The 20,757-nt window shown below is 40.1% G+C and overlaps 1 protein-coding gene across 4 annotated transcripts in view; it reads right to left on the bottom strand.

The window, feature by feature from the left end:
* The window catches only part of OSBPL10 (oxysterol binding protein like 10), a 349,809-nt gene that overhangs the window by 188,631 nt on the left and 140,421 nt on the right, over positions 1–20,757 (bottom strand). For 2 of the 4 annotated variants that reach the window (XM_059390786.1, XM_059390788.1), the window contains exon 4: positions 3,594–3,785. The exons of the other annotated variants lie outside the window; for them this stretch is intronic. In XM_059390786.1, coding sequence (XP_059246769.1) covers positions 3,594–3,785 — 192 coding nt within the window. The remainder of the gene's footprint in view (positions 1–3,593; positions 3,786–20,757) is intronic. 4 annotated transcript variants of the gene reach the window in all.

Genomic DNA, 20,757 nt, shown 5'->3' with positions numbered 1-20,757 from the left:
TATTAAGAGCGACATAGGGTCCAATGTGCACCTATTATTCTGTATCCTGATTTTCTTATTTCCTACACAAGTCCATGTAGTCATAATGCTTACACAAAACTGCTTCTTTCTCTTTTTTCTTTTTTTGTTTTTTTTGTTTTTTTGTTTTGAGTAGGCTCCACACCCAACGTGGGGCTTGAACTCATGATTCATGAGATCAAGAGTTATATGCTCTACCAACTGAGCCAGCCAGGCGCCCCTCTTACACATGACTTTTATCTTAAGTTTCTACCCGGTAATTCAGTATCTGATGTGAATTATTGTTTGTTTTGTCATTTCCATGACGTTGTGTGTTGGACCTATTACTTTATTATTAGGAATAACTTCACCCAAATTAACTTCTTCCTTCCACCCCAATTCCATTGACTAGTTCCTCAGAATATGGTTCTCAGTGGGGAATTTATGGGTCAATGGCCATGAACAGCTTTGTTTTGTGTTTAATTATTACAGATCTTCAGGCTGTAGCAAAAGGACAATATGCAACACTACCAGTATTTCCTAACACCAAAACCTATAATAATGGGCCATAATTAGTTCTGATAATTTAATAGGCAAAGTAGCCCTAATTTTCATTTCTTAAATTGCTAACAGGGATATGCCTGTGTTTCAAATTCCCTATATTCATCTCTCCTGACCACTTCTAGTGAGGATTTTGGGTAGTGACCTTTGAGATCTCAATTCTTTATATTTTGGATGATAACCATTTAGTCTTTCAAACTGTCCCATTAACTTCACCCATGCTATGGAATTTCATTTAATATTTATTCTATTGCCTCTGGCCAGGCTATTTTTCTTTTTTTTTTTCTTTTTCCTCTTCAAATACTCAGGCACATCTGTCTCCTGTATGACAATTTTCTTCATTGCTTCAGTGGTCCTGTTTATCTTCCCTATACAGCTGGGTTAAAAATGCTATTCCATTTTCCTCTACTTACTTTATAAAGAAATACAGTGGAATCCAAAGCCAAGGCCTTTATACTCTGAAATTAATATACTTTTAAAACTGCAGAACTTCCTGGTATGAGTGAAATTGTCTCTGATTGTTCCCAAGGTGGATCTGTCCACACCATAAAATGACAGAGATGTCATCAAACAGCTACCATTCTCTAACCAGGAGGGAAGTTGGACAGGATATCGGAAAATCAGAACTTTTAACTCTTCCCTCAGAGGTGTTCAGCACCCCACAACTCTCTCAACTGCCAATGTTGATATATACGTCTCAACAAGCTCACTTAAAATTAGATTTCAGCAAGAAAGATTATCAGCAGACAAAAGTAACAGCCTGAAGAAATAAATGATTACCCAGGAATACAAAAATCAAATCACTATATAACTATGGAGGCATCTTACCTATTTCTCATATAACGAAACTTCACGGGAAATTTCAATAATTGCCCCTCAGGGGTGGAAAATGGAGAGAAAACAATAGGATAAAGAAAAAAGGAGTATACATGTCACTGTTGATGAACTGTAAATCATACTATGTAAGTTTTACTTATCTACACATGAAACATACAGAAAAAATAACCCAAAAGTAAATTCATTGAAAGCTTAAATAATGGTTATCTGAAAGGAGATAGGACTATGGGTAATTCTGATTTTCTTCTTTTGACTTCTTGTGCAATATGTACTTGCATTATATACTCTACATAATTATTTTTACATGCCTATGCTTCAAGAACATACTTTTATTCTTTTAAAAACAACTTCCTAATAATGGAGAAAGAAAAGATTGGAGCACTAAACTGCATCATGTGCTACTAAAAATCAAGCCAAGTTCCTCAACATTTATTCAGGCCACAGCTCATTCCATGCAAACACCCCCACTTTTTCCCCCACATACTCCAGGCTTCCTAGCATCACTTGTAAGAGTAAGTCTATCAGACAGTCATCATAAAAGAATTAGCACAATACCATGAACTTTCAACCTGCCTCTTTTCTATTTTCTTTTCTTTTTTTTTTTTTTAAGGTTCTCATCTCTAACATACTCGCAAAAATACCCACAGTGAGGTTTACATAAAAGCGACTATGGTGGTGTTGTGGTCAAGTTGTTGGTGGTTTTTTTTTTTTTTAAGTCCTTATTTGTTGGATAAATATTAAAGCATTTACTGGCAATGATAAAAATGATATAATATTTATGATTTCCTTGAAATACTTCAGCACAAGAAAAAAAAAAGGTGGTAGAGGGGAAACATGAACGAGAACAACAGAAAGTTGGAACTGCTGGTGCTGAGTGAAGGGTGCCACTCTTCTGTTCTGCTTTGGGTATGAAGGGTTTCTCTAATACAGTTTTTCTTAAGATGCTATGAAAACTGAAAAATACAAGTGCACAACCTTTCCTCATATCATCCAGTGTGTCAAAGTAAAGCTCAGAATGAAACATCATTAAAAAAAAAAAAACAAAAAAACAGGGTGACTATGTCAACGGCAGTATTTGACTCTGTATCTTCTCTTTATTACGCAAGACAGAGTACAGGCATGTAAATCCATCGGGAAAAATAAGTCTTTCATAGGCATCTACGGATTTGGCTCAGAAGAGGTCAGATTTTCTGTCCTGGGCCAGAGTCAGACCAAGACAGCGGGCAGACCCAGCACTACTTAGCTTGTGACATTTAGAAAAGAAAACGCGTGACGTACTGAGCAATCAGACCCTATGCTAGGAGGCCCACCCTGCACCTCACCACGAGCCAGCGCCCCGCTGAATCCCGCTGGTCTGCCCATAGGCCAGCCGCACATGTCAGGCACCCAAGACCAAGTCCCCACACATGTCAGGCACCCAGGACCATGGTCATTTATTTCATATAGTCCATTCCCGGGGGCAGTGACAAATCATGACATGAACACTAAGAAAGTGGGATTCCCCAAACTGATGACTCCCCAGTGGGTCAAAAATAAAAACAAAGCATAGTCCTCCATAGGTTCATAAAGCACTCACAGCTGAACGGCTTTCAAGTGCACAATCACAATGAGCCTCAAATCTCCCTTGAGAGGAGGGGAAGGCCTGGGTTCTTTCCATCCTACAGAGGCAGAAACTCAGGTTCAAAGCTTTGCAAGACTCTCTTCCAAATAAGTCTTCCGACTCGAAGGACAGTGCTCCTTCACGACCCAGCACTCTGCTGAGAGTGGTCTGTGATAGGGAGACCAAGGGAGGCACCTCGTGAGTGAGGCAAGGCCGAAAAAAGGTCTCACACATCCTGAGTTTCAGAACCTCAGTTATTTCCCAGCCACCCTTGACCATGTACTGTCTAGGCTCCACCATGAGCATGGAGACTTTGACTTGACTTCATCTTGTACCCCTGTGTCTGTGGGCTGGCTTTCCCTGCTTTCTAAGCTCTCACAGGTTTCCTGAACGCCTCACTTCACCTCACCTCACACAGAAACAAAAAGATTTTCTCTATAAGCAGGAGGCAAGACCGTCATGGCTGTGTGGCTGGGAGGCAGGCTGGGGGTCATCTCTTCATAATCAAGATGATAAGAGGGAAGGGAAGTTGGCAGCCCAGCAATAGCAGCCCTCAGCGCCCAGGGACCACTCAACCTAGTAGGAGAGCAAAGCCTACCTCTCTGACTTCGTGAAGCTGGCCGGGATACTGACTCTTGGCTCTTCGGGCAGCTGCAGGCGACTTGTGATGCGTGATTGTGACAACACTGGGGGCCCCCGCGCCGAGGTGTCTCTGGCTACAGGGAGACGCAGGATTGGGCGTTCCATGGGGGAGCAAAGTGAGACTGCGGCTTCGGGAACTTGGAGTCGTCTAGAATAAGCAACAGGTGTCAGAACTCAGCAACTGACCTGCAGAACACAGCTAGGGGTTGGCTTCCATTTATCTGGGACCTCTTCTCTTCATCTTTCCCCTTCATCTGCTTAGAGGGATGGAGGAATGGGGGAGGTATAGCAACACAACGTGTCCAGGTCCCCCAGGCACAACCACCATTAACTATGCTTCTGACCTCGTCTGCGACCGTGTCCCTTCCCCTACTCTACTGGGCATGAGAGGCAACTGAGTCCCTCCAAAGGCCACAGACTCATACGGATCTGTGCCTGTGCACAAATTAGCTCCTCTTTCTAGAATGTTCTTACTCTCACGCTGGCAAACAGCAGCGGAACCTTAAGATTCAGGTCCATTTCCTGATGTGGGCATCCCCTCCCTGTCTGCCACAGCCTCCCTGCTGCTCCTGTTCCCCTGCGGGGAGATTATATCCATTGTACAGCTACCTTCTTAAGAGATTTTTCCAAACTCATCTTTGTATCCCCAAGACCAGGCCCATCAGGACTGCCTAATCTATTAGGTTCTTACTAAATGTCTGCTGCGTGACTGGAAGTCCTAAATTAACCACCAATTAATCCCCATTTGTAGTGTGGTGTTCTTATTTCATCTTAGAAGAATATATAACCCCAGTAACCATTCAGTGTAGAATAAAGATGGCATTTCAATTTTTGGAGATGAAGGGCTCAAGAAGTTGGTCTGGAAAAAAAATCTCTGCACTGGAGAAGTGAAAAAAGCAAGGTCCAGAACTGTCACCTAGTAGGCAAAGTTCTGCATCAAAATATGAAAAATGAGTCTTTTTATTGTTATTCACTTAAAATTACTTCTTTTTTGAAGATTTTTAAATTTATTTATTTGCAAGAGAGAGAGAGAAAGAGCACCAGCAGGGAAGAGTGACAGAAGGAGAGGGAGAAGCAGACTCTCTACTGAGCAGGGTGCCCAATGTGGGGCTTGATCCCAGGACCTTGAGATCATGAAGGCAGATGGCTAACCGACTGAACCACCCAGGTACTTGTTTAAAACAGAAAAATCCCCCAGAAGAAGACCCACAGAACTAAAAAAGTGGCTACTTATTTGTAGAGAAGCAGAGAATGAAAGAGGGACAGGAAGAGAGACTTTTTCCCCCCAATGGTTTTTTATGTTCCTTCAGTTTGAACCACGTGAACATATTACTTATCCAAAATGTGTTCAATTCTACATACAATTTACATTCTGAATGTTCCTATCCTTCCCTCCAGCTTGAGAGAAGACAGTTACAGGCTATGTTAACTCAGGCCAGCTTCTGAATTTCAGGGTTCACGTATTTACTGAACACCTGCTGTGTGCCCTTGAGAATATCTACTGGGTGGTCTCCAGGAGAAACAGAAGATGTACAAGACAGTCTTCTATCACAGATGCTTACAGTATTGCTGGGGATAGAAGATACACACAGAAACACACACACACACACACACACACACAGAGTAAGGAAGTGCAGAGCAAGGTGTTAATTTGGCAACACGGCCAGAAAATGCCAAAGGAGGAGGAAGAGCTTGAGCTGACCTCATCACAGAGAGTGTATGACCTGAAGCCTCAGCAGGACTGGGGGAGGATACCGGGACAGGCAGCAGAGTACAAATCAACCCAGACAAGTCGGCACCTTCAAAGCAGACTTAGCCTCAGGCCCAAGGTAACAGTCAACAGATCTAAAAGCTGTTAAATGTTAATGATCTGTAATTTTCAAGCTGCCACTGGAGTTGGGAGTGGGGTGGGAGGTAGCACAGAAGTCAGAACTTTGTATCGCCCTGCAACATCAGAGGAGCTTGTAAAAGTTCTCTGGATTGAACTTGGATATAAGTAATAGGAAGACAAAGCTGGAATGCAGTGTGTTGCTTTTAAATAACTTTATATACAGGCACTTGGAGAATTTTTCGTCTAAGAATTGCATATACCTTGATCACAATGAAATACAACAGGCATCTACTTTCTGCTTTAATGTTTTCACTTGGAGTGTGGAGGATGAAAAAAGCTATTTCTTTAATCCTTTAATGACCATGAATTTCCCTAAGCATTAAGAGTCTACTGAAAAACATTTTGATTGTTTGGGAGGCTTATTGCCAACCCAAGAAAGGGCAGCTTTTTCACTGGGCTTTTGAGATATACAGCTGAGGTTCCCTCCCCAGCTGTACCAGGCTCTAGCTGTGTTGACTTCAGTCGAGTTATTTAAGCTTTCTTATTAAGCATCAATTACCTAATCTTTAAAAAAGGAAAAATAATATTGAACCTTAAAAGCCATCATGAAGATTAAATTAGATCGTGCACATAAAACATTTAGCACAGTAGGAAACTGCATGGCCAAAGTTTCTTTCCTTCTATCACTTAAACTTGATCAATAAAGGCCATATTGATTTTTTAAATGTTAAGAAGTCACTTAGTTCAAAATCATAAGCAGGGAGCAAACTCCTCCTTTTTTTTTTTTTTTTTAACTGGATCAAAGTGGTGATGGGAGTCTGAAATATAATTAAATACTTACTGGAGAGTCTTTATGGTCAGCCACTGCATTGCAAGACTGCAGGGGGAGAAAACAGTTCTAGATGCTGAGAATGAGGACCCATTTGAAGTCAGAGAAGATGACAACTATGGCAGAGAGACGCCTTTGCCTGGAGCACTGTCACTGTAAATGGTAATAAATCAAGAAAACTCACCCAGGAGCCAAATTATTCCACTGCGAATGTCTAACTTCATGATCATTACTTAATGGCTGTCACTTGAATTCACAAGCAGTAAATCTGAGTTGAAAAAACCTTTAATTTCCCATTAACTGTGGTACTCTCAACGGTTTAATTCACACCAGTGCCTCCTCTCAGGGTAAATAGGAACAAAAAAAGCCTCACTCTTGGTACACTGCATAGGTCATCAGGCTCCGGGAGAAACAAAACAAGACCAGCCCACAAACTACAATCGCTAGGAAGGAGAAGGCTCTCTTTCCACAGGCAGCCTGGGGAAAACTCCAGGCTGTGTTTTTAGATGGTGTTGCGCTGTCATACACTCATCCCCGCTACTATTTTACAACAAAACATTATCAGGAACAACAGGGCAGGTTTTTACTCCACTTACTTACTTCAGGGAGAGCGACTAGAAAAACCAAGTGCACCATCTGTGAAAAATTTGGAATCAAGGGTAACTTTCTTTCCGGGAATAAGATGTACCCTTTACTTCAGAGAATCAGCCCTTGTGTCCCCTCTCCCAAACAGCGCCTGCCTGACAGATGGGGTGAAGCCGAAGAAGAGAAACTGTGGCCCCTGGTGGGACAAAGTACTGAGGCTCAGACCCATCCCAGACATTTGACACGCAGTGGGGTTTCTTGGGATTTACAACCTCTTGGTTTTTCCTACTTACTTCCTCAGATCCATGCAATTTCCCAAGTGTACAAGGAAGACATGTATGCATAAACGAGCATGAAGGAAAGCACAACTGAAAAGAGGGAGAAAGCACCTGAAGGAATATGTCCAGTAAGGGAAATCAAGCAGGGAGCTGAAAGATAGGGTCCAGTCTAGGAAGCTTACAGCAGAATCAAAGGGCTATCCAGAGGCTGTGGGAGGGAAGTGGTTAAGAGTCAATGGCCTGATCAGGGAAATAAAATTAAAATCACAATGAGACACCTCCTCACAACAGTCAGAATGGCTAAAATTAACAAGTCAGGAAATGACAGATGCTGGCGAGGATGTGGAGAAAGGGGAACCCTCCTACACTGTTGGTGGGAATGCAAGCTGGTGCAACCATTCTGGAAAACAGCATGGAGGTTCCTCATAAAGCTGAAAATAGAGCTACCCTACAACCCAGCAATCACACTATTGGGTATTTACCCCAAAGATAACAAAAGTAGTGATCCGAAGGGGCACATGCACCCAAACATTTATAGCAGCAATGTCCACAATAGCCAAACTACAGAAAGAACCTAGATGTTCATCAACAGATGAATGAATAAAGAAGATGTGGTATATACACACAATGGAATACTATGCAGCCATCAAAAGAAATGAAATCTTGCCATCTGCAATGATGTGGATGGAACTAGAGGGTATTATGCTAAGCGAATAAGTCAATCAGAGAAAGATAAGTATCATATGATCTCACTGATATGAGGAATTTGAGAAACAAGACAGAGGATCATAGGGGAAGAGAGGGAAAAATGAAACAAGATGAAACCAAAGAGGGAGACAAACCATAAGAGACATTTAATTTTAGGAAACAAACTGAGGGTTGCTGGAGGGGAGAGGGGTGGGAGGAGTGGGGTGGCTGGGTTATGGACATTGGGGAGGGTATGTGCTATGATGAGTGCTGTGAATTGTGTAAAACTGATGGAAGCACAGACCTGCACCCCTGAAACAAATAATACTTTATATGTTAATTAAATAAAATAAAATAAAACTGACACACGGGACAAAAACTGTGGAAGGAAAAGAGTCAATGGCCTGGGTTCAGATCTGAGCTCCAGTGTTCATGAGCAGGGTGGGCTGGTAAGGGGCAGGGGCTCTCACTCTGGAATTCTTTTTTTTTTTTTTTTTAATTTCACTTCTAAAATTTCACTATTACCTACCTCACTGGTTGTTGGAGAATGAAGATGTAAGTAGGACACAGGCCTCGTACTTAGCATGAAGTGTCATCACTATCATTTGTAAATTAAAAGTAGGCCTTGAGGCACCAACACAGATGGAAGATTGTTAAGTGGTCCCAGAGTCATATACACGGACTTAAGGACTTTTTTTCAATCAACACTGACTTAAGCAGACAGTTTTACCACTTCCTTAACTTAAAAAAATTATAATAATAAATTTAAAATAAAAATAAAGAGTAATCATCTTAATTACTAAAAAAAAAATTTGCTTCAGAGAAAAAGTACCTTTAAAATATGATTTCACATTTTAAAATATACATCTATTAGATGACATCTACTAGATTAAATACGTCTAGATATTTAATACTAGATAAAATACGTCTGCTAGATTAAAGCGCCTGTGGATAAGGCCACTGCTACATGCATACTAAAAGTAAAGAATTAGCTTAAATAAGTAATAGGCAAGTTCCCACTAATATTTTGGAATGAAACAGAACCTCAAGTTATAAAGACCACCTGCTGTTCCTAAAAACCTCTAAAAACATATATTAGAACTTTATAATTAGGCTTGCCAAAACTGAAATTTAAAAGCTGAAAATGTATAAGGGGGAAAATATCTTATATAAATATTTTATAATTAATTATAAAATATTTAATATTAATTAAATATTTAATGTTAATTAATTATAAAATCTTATATAAATATTTTCCAATTAATTGACTTTCAGTTCTTTTCCATTAGAAAAATTATCTAACCCCCTGTATAGATAATTTTTCTAATGGAAAAGAACTGAAATTATCTAACCCCTTGTATAGATAATTTTTCTAATGGAAAAGAACTGAAAGTCAATTAATTGGAATAGCATTCAAATGACATTTAATTTGGAACCCATTATCCTCACTTCCTTGAATTCTGTCATAGTGAAGGGGAAAAAGACACCATATTTCAGAATAAATAGCCCAAGGGAGATGAACAACCAAACTAGTATGGTTGCATTTTTTTTTTTAAAGATTTTATTTATTTATGAGAGAGAGACAGAGGGGGCACAAACATGGAGAGAGGGAGAGGGAGAAGCAGGATCCCCACTGAGCTGGGAGTGTGATACAGGGCTCCATCCCAGGACCCTGGGATCATGACCTGAGCCAAAGGCAGATGCTTAACAGACTGAGCCACGTTGTTTTGTTTTAGTTAATTTATTTATTTTAGAGAGAAAGCACATGCAGGAAGAGGGTCAGAGGAAGAGGGAGAGAGATCTCAAGTGGACTCCAGGCTGACGACTCAATCCCATTACCTTAAGATCAGGACTGAGCCAAAACCAAGAGTGGGACTCTCAACCAATACCACACTACCCAGGCACCCCGGTTGCGTATTATTGAATAACAAATTCAACCAACTAAAGCCTTTCATTACATTCCTTTCTCTTCCCCCAAAAGAGAAAAAAATCAAGGTACCATTTTTCTAAATATGTGAAAGCTAAACGAAAAAATTGTGATTTATTCCTTTTCTTCCAAATGTAAGCATACTTCAATCGCCAAAAGAGGAAAAGGCAACAGTTTTAAAAATAGTACAATTCAGGACCTTAAAATTATTCAGAATTTCATTTTCCTGTTAGTCAATATCTAAATGAAAATAAATGGTGTCATTTTTTTTCAAGACCCAACAGGGTCTTGAACTAATAATGACCCTAAGATCAAGAGTCTCATGCTCTACGGTCTGAGCCAGCGGGCAATCCCAAAAATTTATGGTGTTTTTAAAATTAATCTATTCCACTATTTTGCTTAATAATGACTGAGGGATAGGTGGGGGGAGGTAGGAAGAGATAAGTAGGGGTCTCCAGGATCCTGCTGGCAAAAATCCCAAAAATGTGGAGGTGTAAAGAAGAAACCAGAGATAAGTCAACAAATCAGATCATCCTGCCCTAGGGGTCAGAGGTAGGGTCTTGTTATAACAGCTACATATGACCAACGAAGAATTACCTGACCCTAAAAAAGGAAGTAAGCCATTGAAGGTGTTATCACTCATCCTTACCCAATGGTGCCTATCAATAGAGATGTTAAAAGGATTTAACTTTCCAGGTTTGCTTTCTATAAAAGACCATCCCTAAAAGCCCCCAGTGGCAACCCTGTCAGGACCCCTCTCACTTCTGAGAGCGTTTTCTATATCTCTGTTTAATAAAACTCTACTGCTTTACTCACTTTCCTTTATCCACGAGATTCATTCTTGGACTCTTAAGTCAAGAACGTCGCTCTCCTGCCTCAATAGCTGTATGGACCTTTGCATTTGCTTTGCTTTTGATTTTGTTTTTTAATATTCTGTTGTCCTAAGTTTACAGCAGATCCAAAGTAGAAATAAAAGGTTTTATTTATTTTTTTTTTTTTAAAGATTTTATTTGTTTATTTGACAGACAGAGATTACACGTAGACAGAGAGGCAGGCAGAGAGAGAGAGAGGGAAGCAGGCTCCCTGCTGAGCAGAGAGCCCGATGCGGGACTCGATCCCAGGACCCCGGGATCATGACCTGAGCCGAAGGCAGCGGCTTAACCCACTGAGCCACCCAGGCACCCAGAAATAAAAGGTTTTAAAACTGGGTTATTTTCCAAGTTGATTCCCATGGAATCAAAAAAGTATACTTCACTTGCTCTACTTTTCCAAATTCCTGTCTTCTTGCAGAAATAAAAGTTTAAACTTTCAGTTACCAGGTCAGGAAGTCTAGGGAATTTCTTTCACTTTCTTTTTTATTTTTCTTAAGATTTTATTAATTTATTTGAGAGAGAGAGTGAGCTCACAAGCAGGAGTAAGGGTAGAGGGAGAAGCAGACTCCCCACTGAGCAGGGAGCCCGATGAGGGACTCGATCCCAGGACTCTGGGACCATGACTGAAGCCAAAGGCAGATGCCTGACCGACTGAGACACCCAGGTGCCCAATTTCTTCCATTTTAATCTGAAAATCCTTAATATATCATAAACATTTCCCACTAACGATACCAATGCCCTCTTTTTTTAATTTTGTTTATTTATTTGACAGACAGAGATCACAAGTAGGCATAGAGGCACACAGAGAGAGAGGAAGAAGCAGACTCTCTGCTAAGCAGAAAGCCTTATGCGGGGCTCAATCCCAGGACCCTGGGATCATGACCTGAGCTGAAGGCAGAGGCTTTAACCCACTGAGTCACCCAGGTGCCCCCACCAATACCCTCTCTTAACGCACACACACAAATATGCGCCAAAGTGTGCAAAGGGAAAAGAATGGTTTTCTCCAGAGAGGCAGTCTCTAGCCTGCTTCTAATCATACCTGCATGAACCTTTGATTATACCTGCCAATGCAGGGCAAGCAAATGCATGTATTTCCATTGCCTGTAAATAGAGGAAAAGAAAACTTGACATTTTCAAGTTTGCCTTGTATCTCAACATTTTCAGCCCCCAAATAAATCCTCTAACAGCTAAGCCAGTACTCCAGAATCCCTAACCATGCTCTGGCCAGGCTCCATCTAGATCAAGCTTCCAGGTCTCATGTACTTGGCCCCTTAGCACTCACCACCCTTCTCCCCACCCCCTTGCATCTGCCAGCTCTCGCCATCTTCCAGATCCATCCAGAAGCAGGTATGCGTGACTTCAAAACCTTCCACACATCTGCCTCCTTTCAACTACTCTCTACATAATGTGTTTGGGAACTTGCCACTCAAGAACCAAGACTCCTTTTGGATGCTTTCTTCTGAAAACATGAAGATTCTCTCTACCAACCAAGCCCATCTCTTCTCATGCTGTAAAACTATAGAATTTTAGAAAAGGAAAAAAAAAAGAACTCAGTCTAGTCTTCTCTTTTTATAGATCTAAAACCAGCCTTAAAAAGATAACATTACAAGCATCATTCAAAATTCAACTAAAAAAGCCTGATTCAAGGCTCAGCCTCTCCAGGTGGCCTTTCTCAATTACATGAGGATCTAGTTATTTAAATAGAGTGTCACACAAAGTTTGACATAAAATATTTGATAGCAGGAAAGCAGATATCCATTTTACGTTTCTACTTATCTAACACTTCAACCCACTCACCTATCATCATAAAAATATATGCACAACAGGCCTTTGAAAGCAGGATAATTGTGTACTATATTCTCTTGGAATTGCAGATCCTCAAAGAAATAATTTTACTTTATAGATGTTGTTTGAAAATAATAAGAAACCAAGACTTTTTAATGTCAAATTGCCATTTTAATTTAAAAAAAAATCATTTCTGAACAAGGACTAGAAAGAAGTTTCCTCAACTTAATTAGTTATATGCCAAAAATATAGAATACCCATAATACTTAAAGATGTTTAGCTTCATTGCTTTTAGTTTTAGAAATAAGGATTGCAATACTATCACTGTTTAATACAGTACTGGAGGCACAAGCCAACAAAACAAGACAAGAAGAAGAGGTAGAAGGATAGGATAGGACGAAATAAAACGTAACTAGCCATAGATGTGATTTTACAAAAAGGAAAAAGAAAACAAATAACTCCAGCAAAGTTGTTAGATGAACTTAGAGAAGTCCATATCATTTTCCTGTATCAGTAATAACTAGGAAATGTAATAGAAAATAAGATATTCACAATAGCAATAAAAACTATAATCATACAGACATTAATCCAATAAGGAATATATAAGACCTTTATGGAAAAGGTTTTTTAAATCTATGAAGAGAAATCAGTGAAGTACTGGGAAAACAGAGATAACATACACCAGGTTAATGAGTAAGACAACTTAATATTGTAAAGACCTCTGTACTCCTGAATTATTATATAATGATTCTAATAAAAATCCCAGTAGGATTTTTTTTTTAGCAAATCAACAAATTTATTCTAATATATAAATGGAAGAATAATGGTTGATGAGGGGCCAAGTTAATTCTGAAAAAGGAGACTTGTCTTACCAGATACAAATATTGAATAACAAAGCCACAATGAGTAATGATTATAGGATATTCAGGCAGGAAGAAGAGACAAGACTAAAAGCTGGAAAAGAGGGCATATATTTAAAAAATATGGAAGTTAGTAATTAGTGAAGCAACCCAATAAACCAGTAAAGGAGATAACTGATAAGGGGAAAGCAAACATAGCTGACTCTAACTTCATATCATAAACAAAGGTTAAAAAAAAGTAAAAATCTAAATGTAAAAAGCAGAACTACAAAAATGACAAAAGGAAATGTAGGAGAGTGTCTGTGCAACTCTGAATGTACAAAAGCTTTTCTTACAAGACCAAAAGTACATACCACAAGTTTAACAAGATAATGGGTTTGACTACATAATAAGGGTTTCTCTTCGACCAAGGATATTTTAGACAAAATTAACAGATATGTGGAAACTGCGAGAAGACAGATTACTATCTAGAATATAAAAGGAATTCCTACAAATACAAACCAGACAACACTATAAAAAACAGACAAAGGATAAGAACAGGCAATATACCGAAAAAGAAAGATGCATGCCTACTAAGTATATCGAGGTAATCAGAGAAATCCATTTAAAATAACTAGATTTCACAGCCACCAGATTTACCAAAAATTAAACAGTAAACCAGCACCAAGGAATGGCAAGGGTGTAAAGATTCTAGAACCTCTTGCATTCTAGTGAGAAAGACTGGTACAGCCATTTTGGTAGCAATACAGCAGAATTTAATGAAAATATATGCACATTTCTATGACCCTGAAGATTTCTACTGGGCAGGTACACAACAAACATGCTCACAGTCACCAGTACATACAAGGATATGTTCAAGGATGTTCACTGTTGAGGGTGGGGAGTCTGAGACAAGGCAGGCGTACATGAGTAAGAGTTTGTATAAATTAAACATGGACTGCACATACAGTAAATATATACCCATCCGTTAGAAGTAATGACGTAGAGATAGGTACAGCAACACCGATAAAACCTACTGCTAAGTTAGAAAAGTCTAAAAAGGACAAGATCTGCAGGACGATGTAACAGACACAGATTTAAAACACAGATGCAGGCAAAGACCCACGCAGAGCCAAGGCGTTGGTGCTAAGGAAGACGAGGGGGAGGGGAGCAGGGGAAAAAGGAAGGAAAGCAATTACAAGAGTTCTTAAAACGTTTGTTTCTGTTTTGTTTTAATAAAAGGCCTTGTTGGGACTGGTAAGTTTGCCATAATCCAATAATGATGGCAATAAATTGTAAGTATACTTTATACTTATAAGTATCATGTGAATGAACTATGGACCATAAACTGTCTTAATATAGACACACTTTAAATCATTTAACCCTGTTCATAATCTCGTAAGGTAGGTACTAAAATTTCCATTTTGTAGATGAGGAAAATGAGGCACAGAAAGAATCATCTCTGTCCCCGGGTCATGCAGCTCATAAATCTAATAAATCAGGGGGCAGGGATTCAAATCCAGACCAGCTGGTTCCCAAGGCCATGCTCTTGGCCATGACACTACATTAAGTGCCTAGAGGTGATTCACCCATTTACTTCAACTGAGGTCCCAAACAGCGCAATTCTTTACAGAACACCATGACTGACAGCTCAGTTAGCATTTTGGGGGGGGAAATGACTTTTTAATTTCAAAGTACCATAGTGCATACCAATTCTCAAATACTTAAAACAATAAGCTCATTAAGCCAAAGCTACATGAAGCTAATACTTCAAATTCTTTAAATGTTTAATTACCCATAACAAGGCCAATGTTTGATGGATCGTACATCTACAGATGTCAAAGATAAGATACAGTCCCCAACTCTCACAGCACTTAATGTATTTTATCCACACATCTCCCTCTGTGTCCTACTGTCTCCCCTAACCCGTGATAGCCCCCAGGCCAGGGCTTGTGACTAATAGCCACTGTGTACCCCGTGAAAGCTGATATAGGACCTCACCTTGCAAATGCCAGGAACACAATAAAGACAAAGCAAGGAGCCCTCCACCAACCTCACCTTCCAACAACTGGTTAAACCACTGCTCCTTCCCTGCAAAGCTAATTTTAAAAAAATACTAACAATGATTCGCTGACATCTCCTCCCCTTTTCCAAGAGGAAGAGTCTGGAAAGGATAAATCACACACAATTATATACAAACACAAAATGTACAAAAAGGAAACCTGGTACAACATCAACCAACACACATTATTCAGAGCCGTCTATAAGTATTTCCCGGGCATCTACTATGTGCCAGGCACTGACAGAGCTGTAATACTGAACGAAAAGACAAATATTCCTGCCTTCGGGAAAGTGGCATCCTGGTGAGGCAAAGAGACCAAAATAAATAAATAAAACGGGAAAATAGAAACTGTTTTAGATATATACATACAATAATATAAAGCAGGAACAATATATATTAATATAAAGCAGACAACGAGAAAGATGGGAAGGCTTTCCAGTTTTCCATAAGTGGGGAGAAAAACCCTCATGAGACCGTGACATTTGATTTAAAGACCTGAATGAAGCCAAGGAGTGAGCTATGCTGACAGCTGGGAAATAGCATTGTAGGTAGTAACTCAACAGGTACAAAGGCCCTGGGGTAGAAGTCTATCTGGCATGTTTAAGCAAGGAAGAAAGCATGGCCAGAATGGAAATGAGCAAGGCATAAAGAAGTAGGAATTGAGGTCAGAGAGGTAACGGACTGGAAGGATGAGCTCCTGATTTAGAAATTCCAGACAACTGCTGGGCAAAGCCAGAGTACCCTGGTATCACCTGGGGCTCATTCAGACACTCAGAATGATGAGCCAATTTGAACAATGCTTTCCAATAAGCTTCCTTCCTCAGGGCCGTGTTCAGGTATTAAATTGTTATTTGCATACAATTTACATATGTCTACACAACATGTATCATCGCTATTGGATAATTTTCATGGTAAAATTGTATTACTGCTGCCCTGAAGATGGCCATTTCATGATTTATCCTATTGTTTTTCTTCTCACGTCTCCATATAATCGAGCCAGAAGATATTTTATGCCAGAAATGAATCACGGAACAAAAGGAGACCACATGCCAAGGAATTCTATAAATGATCACTCCCTAATGGGGGGGGGGGCTCTTATTTCATGTTTAAACTTCTGTCACCTACCGGTGGGTCAAACCAGCCATAGGGATGAAAAGTCCAAGGCAATTCTAAGACAGAACAGTTCAAGAAGCAAATTTGATTTTCTTACAATCAATAACTAATCTCTGACAGAAGCACTCCTATCTATTCAGAAGAGATTATTATCTCCTTTCCAAATGTTCGGGTGCAGAAACTTGAAGCTCAAAAGGGGTCCTACTTGTGTCTCAAAATGCTTCCCACTGAAAAAATTAAACCTCGTCAACATGCCTCAGGTGCACACAGAATCCAACAGGATCTGTGCAATAAATCCCATTAATTACTTCTTCCAGGCTTGGTATTACTGGTGAGGTTAAGACAGAAATGCAAGATTAGCTAATAACTCAGGGAATCAGTAAATAGCCCCCTACTAACCCTATGGTGGGGGGCAGAGGGGCGGTGAGAGCCACAGGAAGCAACAGAAACCTTATAAAGTCAATGCATCAATTAGGAAGTTTCCTGCAAATCCTTTATTGGACCAGACCCTTAGAAGCAATTAGTGTTGGGGCGCCTGGGTGGCTCAGTGGGTTAAAGCCTCTGCCTTCGGCTCAGGTCATGATCCCAGGGTCCTGGGATCGAGCCCCCCGCATCAGGCTCTCTGCTCAGCAGGGAGTTTGCTTCCTCCTCTCTCTCTGCCTACTTGTGATTTCCGTCTGTCAAATAAAAAAATCTTAAAAAAAAAAAAATAGCGATTAGTATTTGCCTTCCTCTTTCCTGCTGCACTTTTCATATGTATGTAACACACACAGGTGTATCATACATCTGCACGGCCCTTCCTTAATTCTCCCTAAGGCACTTCTTGCCAGAGCAGAAATAAACCACAGGTTTGAAAGCTTATGCTAACACTATGCTAGGCTTATTTTTAAACACGAAGGAATTTAGATTTTGTGTTTTGGATTTTTAAGAATCCAGACAAAACACTTAACATGTATACAGAGCCAACCAAAAATATTGATTTTTTTTTTTTTTTGCTTGCAATTAATTTCTGGATCACAAAGGAAAGAACCTGATTCACTTTTTTAGCAAAAAGCTAAAGCAGGGGCACCTGGGTGACTCGGGGTTTAAGCCTCTGCTTTCGGTTCAGGTCATGATCTCAAGGTCCTGGGATTGAGCCCCACATCAGGCTGTCTGCTTAGCAAGGAGCCTGCTTCCCCCTTTCTCTCTGCCTACTTGTGATCTCTCTGTCAAATAAATAAATAAAATCTTAAAAAAAATAAATAAAGCAAGCCCAGGTTGGCATCGTTTGCCCTCCAAAACAGGAAACCAAGACTTAATTATAGTTTCAACCTATGCGGGGGGTGGGAGGGTATGACCTTTCCAAAGTCGGTCTGAAATTTCGTGATTGGCTTGAGTGAGGTAATCTATATAATCAAAACCCTGTCTGGCCAAAAAAGTCCTTTTCTTTCTTTTGCTAAAAACTCTTTGCTTCATCCTCCTTTCTGTAAAAACTTTCCAGCTTGTCCAATTCCTTGGAGCTCCCTTCTACTTGCTTGACGGGCTGCTGCCTGGTTCATGGATCTCTTAATAAAGCCAATTAGATCTTCAAATTAACAGGTTGAATTTTTTTTTTTTTTAACTCTCAGAGGTCTCAATTTTTACCAAAGAATTAACAATAGGGAATCATTAGAAGAGTAAATGGCTTAAGGACTAGGCCCCTTGTCATTCCAATCACTGAATTTGACATAATCCAGCCCATCATATAATTATCTGGCAAAGCTGGAAAGCCCAATGGACCTCCACCCGTGTCAATAATTTCCATGCAGGAAGTGTCTCGACTGAGTCATTAGAGGCAACCCAAAGAGGTTTATATCATATTAAAGGTGAGGATATTTGCACTGCCCAATCTCAGAATATCAAGTAGCAAAGTTAGAAAAGTTATACAGATGCTCTCAATGTCCCAATTTAACCAACTGATTAGATTTCCCACTGTTTTTCATGCCTTCCATAAACACCACGGACATGCACACAGAGGACTGATGATTGTCTGTGGCTTGTCGTCTCTCTCGGGTTATGCCTACACATTTGTACCCCCACCAGCAGAGCTAGGTATCTACAAAGGGCCAAATGTACTGAGACCTGACTCTGCTTATGCTAGTGTACTTACTGTTTTAACTGTATCATTTAAATAATAAACCGATAAAATATAAACATGAAGAATGACTGTCTTTATGCAACTAAGCCACATAACCCAAAAAACATCAATAAAAAAGCAATGCTAGGAACTGCTGTAGAATTAGGTGTGGGCAGAACAACCATAAAAGAATAGAAACCATTTATAAAAACCTAGGATTCTATAATGAGCTTGCCCTGTTCTTTAAAGAAATCCAAGCAGATACGACTCAACACCCCAAAAATAATCCAATTAAAGATGAACAGAAGATGTGAACAGACATTCTTCAAAGAAGATATCCAGATGGCCAACAGACACATGAAAAGATGCTCGGCGTCACCCATCATCAGGGAAATGCAAATCACAACTATAATGAGACGTCACCTCACACCTGTCAGAATGGCTAAAAATCAACAGTACAAGAAACAACAGGTGTTGGTGAAGCTGTGGAAAAAGGAGAGCCCTCCTGTATGGTTGGTGGGAATGCAAACTGGTGCAGCCACTGTGGAAAACAGTATGGAGATTCCTCAAAAAGTTAAAGACAGAATTTGATCCATACGACCCAGTAATTCCTCTGCTGGGTATTTACTCAAAGAAGACAAAAACACTAATTTGAAAAGCCATATGTGCCCCTATGTTTATGGCAGCATGATGTACAACAGCCAAAATATGGAAGTAGCCCAACTGTCCATGGATAGATGAAGGGACAAAGATGTGGCATACAAATACAATAGAACACGAAGCAGCCATTAAACAAAGAATGAAGTCTTGCCATGGACAACGAGACGGATGGAATTAGAGGGGCGCCTGGGTGTCTCAGTGGGTTAAGCCTCTGCCTTCGGCTCAGGTCATGATCCCAGGGTCCTGGGATCGAGCCCTGCATCGGGCTCTCTGCTGAGCAGGGAGCCTGCTTCCCCCTCTCTTTCTGCTTGCCTCTCTGCCTACTTGTGATCTCTGTCTGTCAAGTAAATAAATAAAATCTTAAAAAAAAAAAAAAAAAAGACGGATGGAACTAGAGAGTAGAATGCTATAGAGTTCTGGACAGGCACTCCCAGAATATGCCATTTCAACATGTGGATTCTCTTGAACCGACAGCAGTGGACACCCTGTGGGCTTAAGAGAAACTTCTCTCCTCCCTTAATCACACAGAAGAATCTAAATGACAGGTCTTTCCCAGAAAACAGTTTATTAACAGACATAAATTTTAACTGGATGACCCATCTGTATGGCCGGGCAAACATCTAATTACCAAACATCTGTTCTGCATTCCTTTCCTCTGAAGTTCCAGATGTCTCCCCTTTTCTCCTTAATTCAGAACGGCATATACACCTTATTTTGCCTGTCTTTAGAATCTCCACGTCTATGTGGATTGGACTCCCCTGTATGTATGCCTATTAAATCTGATTTTCTCCTGTTTATCTGTCTCACATTGATTTGATTCTTAGTCCAGCTAGAAGGACCTCAAAGGGGACAGGGTTTCTTCCTCCCTGACAGCGCTAAGTGGAAAAAGTCAGAGAAAGACAAATACTATAGGATTTCACTCATAAGTGGAACTTAAGAAACAAATGAACAAAGAGGGGGGGAGATAAACCTGAATAGGAGTTTATAGATAATCTATCAGAAACACGCTTTCTACAAAAGAGACGATGTTCGATTTCTACCACTCAATCCACGCTGGATGAAAGTGACCTGGAACGACATCTGAAGATGGGTGAGTGAGGATTTTAAGTTAAAATGACTTAAGGTGGTGAAAAAATAATGAATACTGTTTTTCTGAAAATAAAATTAAAAAATAAAAAAAAAAAAAAAAGAAAGTAGAGGGGAGGGGTCTTTAATGTTATCACTGCTACCCCATCCTTCTGCACAAATGAAATCAATAAAATCTATGTTTACACATCCCCCCCCCAAAAAAAAGACTTAAGGTGGGCCACCTGGGTAGTTCAGTGGGCTAAGGCCTCTGCCTTTGGCTCAGGTCATGATCCCAGGGTCCTAGGATCATGGACCCACATTGGGCTCTCTGCTCAGCAGGGAGCCTGCTTCCCCCCCCCCCCGTCTGCCTCTCTGCCTACTTGTGATCTCTGTCAAATAAATATTTTTTTTAAAAATAATAAAATGGATTAAGGTTTGCACACATCACGTTTACGATTCTCTCCTTTAGCCAACTGTTTTTGATTAAAG

The sequence above is a fragment of the Mustela nigripes genome, chromosome 2 (genome assembly GCF_022355385.1).
Source record: "Mustela nigripes isolate SB6536 chromosome 2, MUSNIG.SB6536, whole genome shotgun sequence".
Taxonomy (NCBI): domain Eukaryota; kingdom Metazoa; phylum Chordata; class Mammalia; order Carnivora; family Mustelidae; genus Mustela; species Mustela nigripes.
The sequence above is the reverse complement of the archived record's forward strand: the minus strand, read 5'-3'. Positions and strand labels throughout refer to the sequence as shown.